This window comes from Primulina eburnea, chromosome 1, assembly GCF_022965805.1.
Source record: "Primulina eburnea isolate SZY01 chromosome 1, ASM2296580v1, whole genome shotgun sequence".
Lineage (NCBI taxonomy): Eukaryota > Viridiplantae > Streptophyta > Magnoliopsida > Lamiales > Gesneriaceae > Primulina > Primulina eburnea.
The window spans coordinates 54,146,744-54,156,896 of record NC_133101.1 but is presented as its reverse complement, the minus strand read 5'-3'; the positions used below and the strand labels follow the sequence as shown (position 1 = coordinate 54,156,896).

Genomic DNA, 10,153 nt, shown 5'->3' with positions numbered 1-10,153 from the left:
GTTCGGAATTATTCAGTCTTCAATTTCGATTCTCTCTTCCTATTGACTTTCAATATTGAAATTTGCAAATATTCAATAATAGCAGGTGGGTTTTCCCTTTCCCAGAAGCTGCGTATAATAATTAATTAATGAAGTATTTAATACACCCTTTGACCTTAAATAATCAAGATCAGATGTAGAGTATGTAACTTAAGACAGATAAGTGCAATGCTTCTTCTCGGAACGTTAGACTACCAAAATTGGACCATTAATTTTGTTATGTTCTAGAAGCTTCTTACGACATACATAACTTAGGCAAAAACTTGTGTGAGACGATCTCACGGATCGTATTTATGAGACGGATATTTTATTTGTGTCATCTATGAAAAAATATTCTTTTTTATGCTAAGAGTATTACTTTTTATTGTGAATATCGGTAGGTTGACCGTTTCACGAATTAAAATCAGTGCGACAATCTCACATGAGACTCACTCTATAACTTATTTATCATTCCAATTAAATATACGAGTCAACTTAATTTATATTAGTGCATACACAATATTTTTTATAATTCATTTTGTTTATATTTAAATGAAGATCAACATGTAATCACTAAAAAAAAAAATTTGCGTCGAACCTACGACTTGATAATTATTAAGAAACATAAACCCTATCCTGAGCTATATATATATATATATATATATATATATATATATTTGTGTGTGTGTGTGTGGATAATACAAACATAAAATGGTACACATGCTTCGATATATACTTTGTTGTCTAGAATTTGGATGATTGTTTTAAATGTTTCTATTTTTTTGGCATATTATATTGTGATTGATCTATAAACTTTGATAGACTAATTCATTAAGAGTAAATAAATATATATTAATTTATGTAAAGATAAACTTTTATTAATTAATTATATATTTTTAATGAATTAATTGAAATGAATTGGCAGTCATGAGAGGTGGTCATGATGTATATATTTTTATCAATTAATTATATTTTCGATTATTTATTTCACTTGTAAATAGAAAATAGCAAACCCATATGAAATGTTCATTATATAAAAGCCCGCTAATTAAGGCCCATAACTATTCTAACACTGCTGCTACAAGTATATCTTTTTCTTTCTCTCTCTTTTCTTTTTTTTTTTTTTTTTTTTTTTTTTTTAATTTAATACCTACGCTGGCTAATTTTTTTAAGCAGACCTCCTTTGAAATGATCTCACAAATTTATTTACATGAGACTGGTCAATTTAATATATACTTAGAGTGAAAAGTAATATTTTTAGCATAAAAAAATGATTTTTCATAAATTGAATCGTGTTGAAGATTCGTTTCATAAAATTAACCAGTGAGATCATCTTACACGAGTTTTTGTGATTTTTAAATTAATTAACCAGTGAGATCATCTTACACGAGTTTTTGTGATTTTTAATTAATGATTTCTCAATACTACATTATATGTATGTTGATGATTTGAGTTTGGCTTCTGAATTTCGAAGACGAAATAGAGGTGCAGTCAGAATTTGTGAAGAGATTATAATAATTTAATTAAACTATTAATTATTGCAAAAACAATTAGAGTAGGTATCATCTTGTGAGACGTTCTCACGAATCATTATCTGTGAGACGGGTCAACCATATCGATATTCACAATAAAAAATAATACTCTTAACATAAAAATTAATATTTTTTCATGAATGACCCAAATAAGAGATCCGTCTCAATAAATACGACATGTGAGACAGTCTCACACAAGTTTTTGCCAAACAATTATATGTGACGTAAAGAATATGAAATTTTAGAGAGAAATATAAAAATATTTATCAAATCGTGTGATCATCAAATTCTAACAATTCGGTGAAATTATTTAATTTTCGTAATATAAAGATGAATATAAACAAGTTGCATGCGATAAAGTCTCGGAATTATATTTCTAACAGTGATTTACTTTACTGGACAAATTTGGCGTCCATATAATCTAACTCCAAATTATTAAGTACATGAATTTAACGTGGCTGTCGTTTTTATTTTATTGAATGCGCCTAAAAGAATCTTTCCCACTTGCAATAGTGTGTTTGATTAATTTGTATACGCCTTTCTATCAGCATCTTTCGTGTCAATTCGAGTCAGCCAGATGTGTTCGGGTCAGATTGATACATGATAGTATTAAAAAATTGTTCAACCATAACCCGATTCAATCAGATTTACCTGAATCAACCCAATTTTGTTTAAACACATAGTAATACAATCTTACATATATGATTTAAATTTGTAAATTTAAATGTAGAAAATTAAAAGTATATTTACTAATCAAATAAAAAATTGTTTAAAAAAATTAAAAAACGTACCAAATAAATATTAAATGATGAAAACTGATGATATAAATATATAATAAATTCTTTTTCAAACATACAATATATAAAAATGTAGATAATATTTATAAATTATATATATTTTTAAAAAATGTTCGGGCCCGAACACGAATACTTTTTCGTATAAGATATCGGGTCTGACTTGATCTGACCCGAACTTGAAAACTTCAACCCAAATAAACCGGATTGGATTGTCAGGTCGTGTCATATTTTGACAACTTTATTTACACTTTTGACTCGGCTACCACTAAATTAGATGGGAGCAGCATGATTTTATGCTATTCTCAAATGAGATTGGCTTTTCTTGGTTTTCGTAAAATCGAATCCAACCGTATGACACTAGTAGAATTTTTGGTTTTTACTTCGACAATTATCTACCTATTATTTCATTTAATATGCGAAGTAAATCAAAGCAATTCTACTAGTGTGGGTACGATTGATTCCGACCTAGGTTCCTGATGGTTCATGTTCTGATTATTTCTTTTCGTATCGAATCCGTTAAACTGAAATTTATCCTTGAATTTTAATAATCGGTAAGAAATAATAATGTAATTCTTGTGATGACCAAACTAATTAAATTTAGTAATTTTAAAAATATAATAATAAATAGGAAAAACTATTTTGTTGGATTTATGTATTTGTCTGTTTGTGATTTGTTCCTCTATTATCTCAAATTTCATCTTTAGCCTGCTATCTTTGTTATTCTGAAAATTTTACTTATTTTTTAGTTGTGGCGTTATACAGATATCTTAATGAAAAATGATTAAAATTGTCAGAAATTGAGAGATACACGACGAAGATTGAAATTTTATAATATAGTTGATCAAATTATTTTTTGTTGTCCAAAACTACAATTTTCCTTAATAAACATAAAGTAAATAGAATATCTACGTATTCATCTCGCTGTTCTTGGTATTTCGTTTACTTTGTTATTTCTATCTCTATGATCCAAAACTAAAAAATAAGTTCTCGATTTTGGTTTCATCTTGGAATAAATAATATAGAAACAATTTTTGTTCCAATTTTGAGAGGTGGTTCGAAGAAAATTGTGACCGGATACATATATCGAATCCTATGCTACCTATTGCTCGTTATGATAAATCTTTATATTATATTTAATACTATAATATATATATTGTAATATTGAATATATACTATAATGGTTCATGCTGATCGAACAATGACGTTTGGACATATTGTACGATTTAAAATATTGAAATTATATCGTTATTATCAACTATAATATTTGATAAAACGACAAGCGCTCTATCTTTTATATCTATATATTCTAAAAGGCAAAAATTAAACTTGTGCGAGACGGTCTCACGGGTCGTATTCGTGAGACGGATCTCTTATTTGGATCACCTATGAAAAAGTATTACTTTTTATGCTAAGAGTATTACATTTTATTGTGAATATGGGTAGGGTTGACCCGTCTCACAGATTATGATCCGTGAGACGGTCTCACATGAGACTCACTCATTCTAAAATATATATATTCCAAAGGATACTTTGTATATATTTTAGGATAATGTTTTCATAAAATTGTGTAAATAATAAGAACTTGGAAAAATATAAATATATATATATATATATTTATATTTATATATATTACCTTCTACGAACATTCTCGTGCACGTAGGAGAAGGTCAAACCGTCACTCCTGACCGAAACTATACATTCGTGGCCTCCGTACCTATATAACCATGCAGTAGCTGTCCTAGCAATTGTGTTCATACTTTTTCCCAAATTTTCATAAATCTCATGGAATCAAACAAAGGTCCACAAACCGAAGTGAAATATCGGGGCATTAGAAGGCGGCCATGGGGGAAATTTGCAGCGGAGATACGAGACCCGAACCGAAACGGCGCGCGGCTGTGGCTTGGCACGTTCGAGACAGCAGAAGAGGCTGCGAGGGCATACGACAGGGCAGCGTATGCTTTGAGGGGTCATCTCGCTATCCTTAATTTTCCAAACGATGGACATTACAGAACCACCGGCCCAACCCCGCTAAGGTTTAACCCTCCTCAGCCGGCGGCGCCATCTCAAATTTCTAACTATGCATCTTCGTCGTCAGTTATAGATGCAGCTCAAGGAGATCTTTTTGAGGGGGAGCCCGAAGAACAGGTCGTGGAGTTGGAGTATTTGGACAATAAGTTGCTTGAGGATCTTCTTGAGACACAGTTCCATGGGAATGTTGGTAATAAATAAGATATAAAATTAAAGCTACCTCTGTGAAAAAGCTGTATGATTTTTGCTATATATTTTTTGGTTTCTTGTAGTTTCGCTTCGATTGAAACATAAATTATGGTGGCGATCAATGATTCTTGCTATTTTTTGGTTTCTTGATTGAAACGGAAATGTAAGTAATATCAATATCAAGGTGTTATGATCACCATTAATAGTTGATATTATGTTGGGAGAATTCGATATGTCTGGTTTTGTTTGTTGGTAATTTGAAATTGTAAGCTTTGTACTTATTTGTAAAAGCCCTTGTTTTAAGTTTGTTTTTAAAGCCATTGTTTTTTTACATCTGATTTCTTGGTCACCCAAAGAAGATTATTTCATGTTTATGTATATTATCTTATGGGAAATTAACTTCGTTTCTTCGGGCTAAAGAACTTGTATGATATACATAAGCTAAAATTTTCCTATACTTATAAAATTTATATTTGAAATTCCTATTGATTTATTTATTTATTTATTATTATTATTATTATTATTTTTGTATACATTGCGTTTCTTATGCACATTTACAAAAAAGTACTCGAAAAACAGATTTATCAAAACTTAAAACTATCATTTCAAATATGGAAAATCATAATTTTCTTCACATGTATTTGACTTTTGACAATTTTGGTTCTTGATGAACAATTACAGTTTTATTGATTCTAAAAATAATCTAAGACCGTTGCATTGAACAAGTCTAAAATTTTATTTCAATAAAGCTTAGACGAACTGAATTTCTGAAAAAAAACTTATCTCTCGAAGGAAACTGATGAACATCTATGCCAGTTAGGCACTTCAAGCCATACTTATCACCCTTCGCACTAGTTAGACTTTGAGTTAGTCATAATTATTCTCCAAAATGATCAAAGTAATATTCTTTAGTCATGCTTACAAAACCAGAATAATATTATCCATACATAACAAATTTTAAGAACCGTTAAATGTCATAATCTATGTGCAATATCTATCTGTAATATTTCAGGAAAGGATAATTACACGTAGATTCAAGACGCCATTTTTTGGCAACTGATAAACTTGATTCAAAAAGAACCATTCAAATTTGAACGTTAGAATTCGTCTATAAAAGGGAAGGATTTGAACCTTTCGAACTCTACAATCTTACCTTGAAAAATTTATTGAATTATTAAGGAAGAGAAAGCTCAATTGTTCAAGAACTGCTAAACCACCTAATTAAAGTCTTATTCGATCTTTGCGAGGATCATTTGTGCTAGATTGTATTTTTTTAAAATACTTGTAACTGACAGTAAAAGTCTTACTGATCAGATTGTGCTAGTTGTGAGAATATCTAGGAGTAGACCATATATAAGTCCAACTGAATTGGTTGTTGCAATTCCCATATAATTACCAAAGTGATCTAGTGATATCTTTTCAGAAACAGAAGAAAGAGGGACATAGAAGTTTTTGATCCCCGAACATCCATAAGCAATTGTTGTGCACTTTATTTTTATCAGTCACCTAGCCTAACCAACCACAAGCATAATTATATTATTGTTCAACTTAGATCAACGAGCCTTTTTCTGCACTTTCATATTTTGCTGGATTGTTGACCCCTACTGACAAAATCAAAATTTGAGTGCTGTTAACCCCACCAAATTATCTAGAGATCTTGTGTGGATTTCTTATTAACACTCCTCTAATAAATATCCCGATCTTAACAAGTAGTATTCAAGCTGGTTTTTTCATGTATTTGAACATTAATACAACATGGCTTCTTTCAGTAAGATTCCAATGTTTTCAAAAAAATATTTCAATGACTGGAAGATCAGAATGCGAACTCACCTAGTCGCTCAGGATTATGATGTGGTACATTATTCCCGACAGACCAATGAAAATTATGAAGCCCAATGTTGCATTAGATATATTGGAAGGTGCACCACCAACAATTGAGAAACCAAGGATCGAATGGACTAGTAAAGATAAAAAAACTCAAACATGGACAATGTATCAAAAGAAATTCTCTAAAAAACATTGAATAAGAACACCTTCAAGCAAGATTAAAATGTGAAAGAAATTATCAAACTAAAGAAAATAAACTTTATGTGGCTATACAAAATTTTTACAGTATTAAAATGAATCCTGGTGAATATATGTACGATTTTGATGAAAGTTTTAGCAGTGTAGTGATTGAACTAGATGCTCTAGGAAAATAATATGGAAACAAGGCAATTTCCCTGAATGTGATGAGAACACTCCCAAGAGAATGAGTTGTTAAAACCAGTGTTTTTATAACCGGACCGTTAATCGAACCGGTCAAGTCTTAAAAAATGGTTCAACCGGTTCCACCGAACGGTCGAACCGGATCAATAAAATTAATATTTTATTTATTTTATATAATAAATAAAAAAGTAAAATATTGAATTATTTATGTTTTTATAGTTTTTACTTAATTTTTAATATGAAAATTACAACAAATATCCAAATAAACATCACTTTTCAAATTCAAAAATCCAAATTAAACCTAACATGTAACCAAATAGTGATGACCAAGTTTAAGTGCCCAAGAAAACATCAAGTTTAATTATATAAAAAAGTATCAAACATCAAGTTTCTTATACAAAAAAGTATCAAACATCCAGTTGCAACTTTCAAGTTGCATCCTTTGATGCCCACACCGCATCCAATTCTTGAAGTGTTCTTTCGTAGTCATTATCATCTTCATGATCCCCACCATCCAAAAGTTCTTCCAAGTCCAAAGAAGGTGTTTCTTGCATTTCACCAACACCTTTATCTAAATCTTTTTAAAAAAATTAAAATAATACATGTTTAGCAAACAAAAAGCAAAAATTTGTTAAAAAAAATTATTATTAAGACATAAACCAGGAAATAATTATTTTTTCAAACTATTTAACAAAAATAAAGGAAAGAAAATTTACTTTCTTCTTCTTGAATATTTATTGGAAGAGCTTCCTCACCATAAAGCATCTCATCCAACTCATCTATGTCTAAAATAAGTGAAGAATTTTCTTCTTCTTCTTCCATAACCCAAAATTCAGTTTTATCAATGCTCTCATAATCAATAGGATCTTGACAATTCATTTGGTTATCAAGCCTACAACAACAACAATAAACAAAACAATAATTCTAAATTTCAAGAATTCAAATTGAAAGAGTAAGTAAAAAAACCATCACCTTTCTTTTAAACGCAAGTTGTAATGGACATACACAAGATCATTTAATCTTTGATGCTCCAATCTATTCTTTTTCTTTGTATGTATTCTTTCAAACACGCTCCAATTTCTTTCACATCCCGAAGAAGAAGAAGTTTGGCTCAAAATCTTAATAGCCAAATTTTGTATGTTTGGAGCACTACATCCAAAAACTCACCACCATTCATCTACAAGAAAATTTAAAGTTTTAAACAATGAGTACAAAATATAAGAATTACCACAACAATAATATTTAAAATAATAATGCATACCTGGTTGCATACTCTTTGATGAATCAATAGCAAGTTGTCGAGCAAAACTTCCTAATCTATCTTGATAAATTGCTACTTCATCAATGCACTTTCTCTGAACAGATTTATCACTAATCAAGGTAGTGACCATCTCAACAAAACCATCCATTATCTCCTTTTTAGTGCACATATTAAACTTGTCATATGCAAAAGCAGAGTTCAGGAGATATTCTGCTGCATGAATATCTCGTCGAAGTTGTTTGTCTCATCTTGTCTTGACAATACTTGTAAAAGGCTTGTAAAATTTCTTTTTATTCTTGAAGATATTTTTTATTGCTTTCTTTGCCCTATACATTCCGTCATAGACATAACCAATTGAAGGCCTTCGATCAGTATCCATTATACGCAACATACGTATTAGAGGAGCAGCAACACCAACTACAACTGTGCAATCACTCCAAAATCTTGTATCAAGAACAACCGCCAGAACAACACTTGCTTTTTTGTCTTTGAAGTATCGAGAATCCTTAAATGTCTTACTAGTAAAAAAAGCTTGCAAATCATGTTGACGTTCAAGGATACTCTTCAATGCAATGAATGTAGTAGCAAAACGAGTTGGCCCTGGACGTACAATCTCTGTCCATCCTTCTCTCTTTCTCAACCATGCCAACAGAAATGCATGATTGTAAACGAATTTTGTTACCAAAGAAGCCTTTTTTGTAAGATTATTAACAAGCTCCATTTTACCAATATCACCAAGAATCAAATTCAGACAATGTGCAGCACAAGTTGACCATTTGATAGAGGGATACTTATCATGAAGCAAAACACCGGCTGCTTTATAGTTGGCCCCATTATCAGTTACCAAATGAACGATATTATTTGATCCAACCTATTCCACTAACTCAACAAATAGATTACAAAGTGTGGTTGCATTTTTCACAATATCAGAAGCATCAACAGATCTCACAAATGATGTTCCCCTCTTGCAATACACTAGAAAGTTTATAAGTTGCCTATTTGACCGATCTTGCCAACCATCAGCCATTATAGTGCAACCTCTTTCTTCCCAAACACTTCGATAACCATCAACTACTAATTGAACTTCCTTTTTCATGCTTCCTAATAAGTTTGTTCGCAACTGATTATATTTCGGTGCTTTATAACCGGGACCAACAGCAGCAATAGCATCCACCATTTGTTGAAAATAAACAGAATTCACAGCATTGATGGGAATACAAGTATCATAAAAAAACCTAGCAATGCTCATATCAACATTAAGTAAAGCTTCTTTACTTACGAGCACACTTTTGATAGAACGTTGTGCACCGACAGTAGTTCTTGGTGCAAAAAAGTTAGGCATCTTCTCATCTCTCTTTCTCTTTCCTTTTTGAGAAGTCGCACCAAAAGAAGATTTATCATTCCCCCTTGTTTGAGTATGTGGTGGATGCATTTCTTCTTCAAGATTTGTCATATGAGGACCATCAATATTATCATCTTCAAATGACATCGGAGCTATGCTTTTTTCTTCAAATGCCTTTAAAGATTGTTCCATTTGATATCTTACATCATATGGAACTTTTTTGCATGATGCAATATCTCCTTTTCTACCTGCTAAATGTTTTTTCATCCTATTGATCCCTCCACCCCTCCACACATTATTGCAATGCAAACAAGTCCAACTTCTTTTCCCATCATTACCCACATCCTCTTTAAAATGAGCCCATGCTGGATCGGTTTTGCTTCTAAACGAGGAAACAGAATTAGATGTGGAACTAGACTTTTGCCCGGCACTTGATGAATCCATCTATATTTTAAAAAATAATGAACTTTAATGCAGAGTTGATGAAGTATAGTAAAAGAGGAAAAATAAACAATAAATTATGAACATATGAGAAACTTCAACCCAAGCAGCCATTCCAACTGATATATTAGTTAATGATTGCTACTAACAGATCATTTTTCTTAAAATTTAAATTGTTAGAATTTAGAAATGTTAAATATTTATAGCTACTCTCATAGGCTTGATTTCTTGCAAAAGAAACTTTAGTTGTGATTGGGTTTGGGTAATATAGATACAAGATAATTAATTTTGAAGTTTGAAGTTTGAACAACAATAAAATTATAATGACTAAGTTGAT

General features: G+C 30.9%; 3 protein-coding genes across 3 annotated transcripts; 1 reads left to right on the top strand and 2 right to left on the bottom strand.

Annotated features, from left to right (window-relative positions):
- Positions 1 to 4,129: 4,129 nt before the first annotated feature.
- Positions 4,130 to 4,718, top strand: LOC140808234 (ethylene-responsive transcription factor ERF098-like). Its single transcript, XM_073165310.1, has 2 exons — positions 4,130 to 4,565; positions 4,648 to 4,718. Exons 1-2 carry the CDS (start codon positions 4,130 to 4,132, stop codon positions 4,716 to 4,718), a joined length of 507 nt encoding a protein of 168 aa, XP_073021411.1.
- A 2,482-nt stretch (positions 4,719 to 7,200) lies between these two features.
- On the bottom strand, positions 7,201 to 8,181 carry LOC140808226 (uncharacterized). The gene is made up of 4 exons (XM_073165300.1): positions 8,034 to 8,181; positions 7,745 to 7,934; positions 7,489 to 7,664; positions 7,201 to 7,349 (listed from the first exon to the last, which is right to left on the bottom strand). Exons 1-4 carry the CDS (start codon positions 8,179 to 8,181, stop codon positions 7,201 to 7,203), a joined length of 663 nt encoding a protein of 220 aa, XP_073021401.1.
- Positions 8,182 to 8,277: 96 nt separating this feature from the next.
- Positions 8,278 to 9,819, bottom strand: LOC140808217 (uncharacterized). The gene is made up of 2 exons (XM_073165289.1): positions 8,934 to 9,819; positions 8,278 to 8,846 (listed from the first exon to the last, which is right to left on the bottom strand). Exons 1-2 carry the CDS (start codon positions 9,817 to 9,819, stop codon positions 8,278 to 8,280), a joined length of 1,455 nt encoding a protein of 484 aa, XP_073021390.1.
- Between the last annotated feature and the right edge of the window lie 334 nt (positions 9,820 to 10,153).

Bases quoted from the DNA above. Each gene is read 5' to 3' on its own strand.
- LOC140808226 (XM_073165300.1), bottom strand. From the start codon at position 8,181: ATGGATGGTTTTGTTGAGATGGTCACTACCTTGATTAGTGATAAATCT. The intron at 7,935-8,033 runs GTATGCATTATT...AATGGTGGTGAG, and splicing joins ATCAAAGAGTATGCAACCAG to TTTTTGGATGTAGTGCTCCA. The intron at 7,665-7,744 runs GTGATGGTTTTT...TTGTTGTTGTAG, and splicing joins AACTTGCGTTTAAAAGAAAG to GCTTGATAACCAAATGAATT.
- LOC140808234 (XM_073165310.1), top strand. From the start codon at position 4,130: ATGGAATCAAACAAAGGTCCACAAACCGAAGTGAAATATCGGGGCATT. The intron at 4,566-4,647 runs GTAATAAATAAG...GGTTTCTTGTAG, and splicing joins ACAGTTCCATGGGAATGTTG to TTTCGCTTCGATTGAAACAT.
- LOC140808217 (XM_073165289.1), bottom strand. From the start codon at position 9,819: ATGGATTCATCAAGTGCCGGGCAAAAGTCTAGTTCCACATCTAATTCT. The intron at 8,847-8,933 runs GTAATCTATTTG...ACTATAAAGCAG, and splicing joins GAAAAATGCAACCACACTTT to CCGGTGTTTTGCTTCATGAT.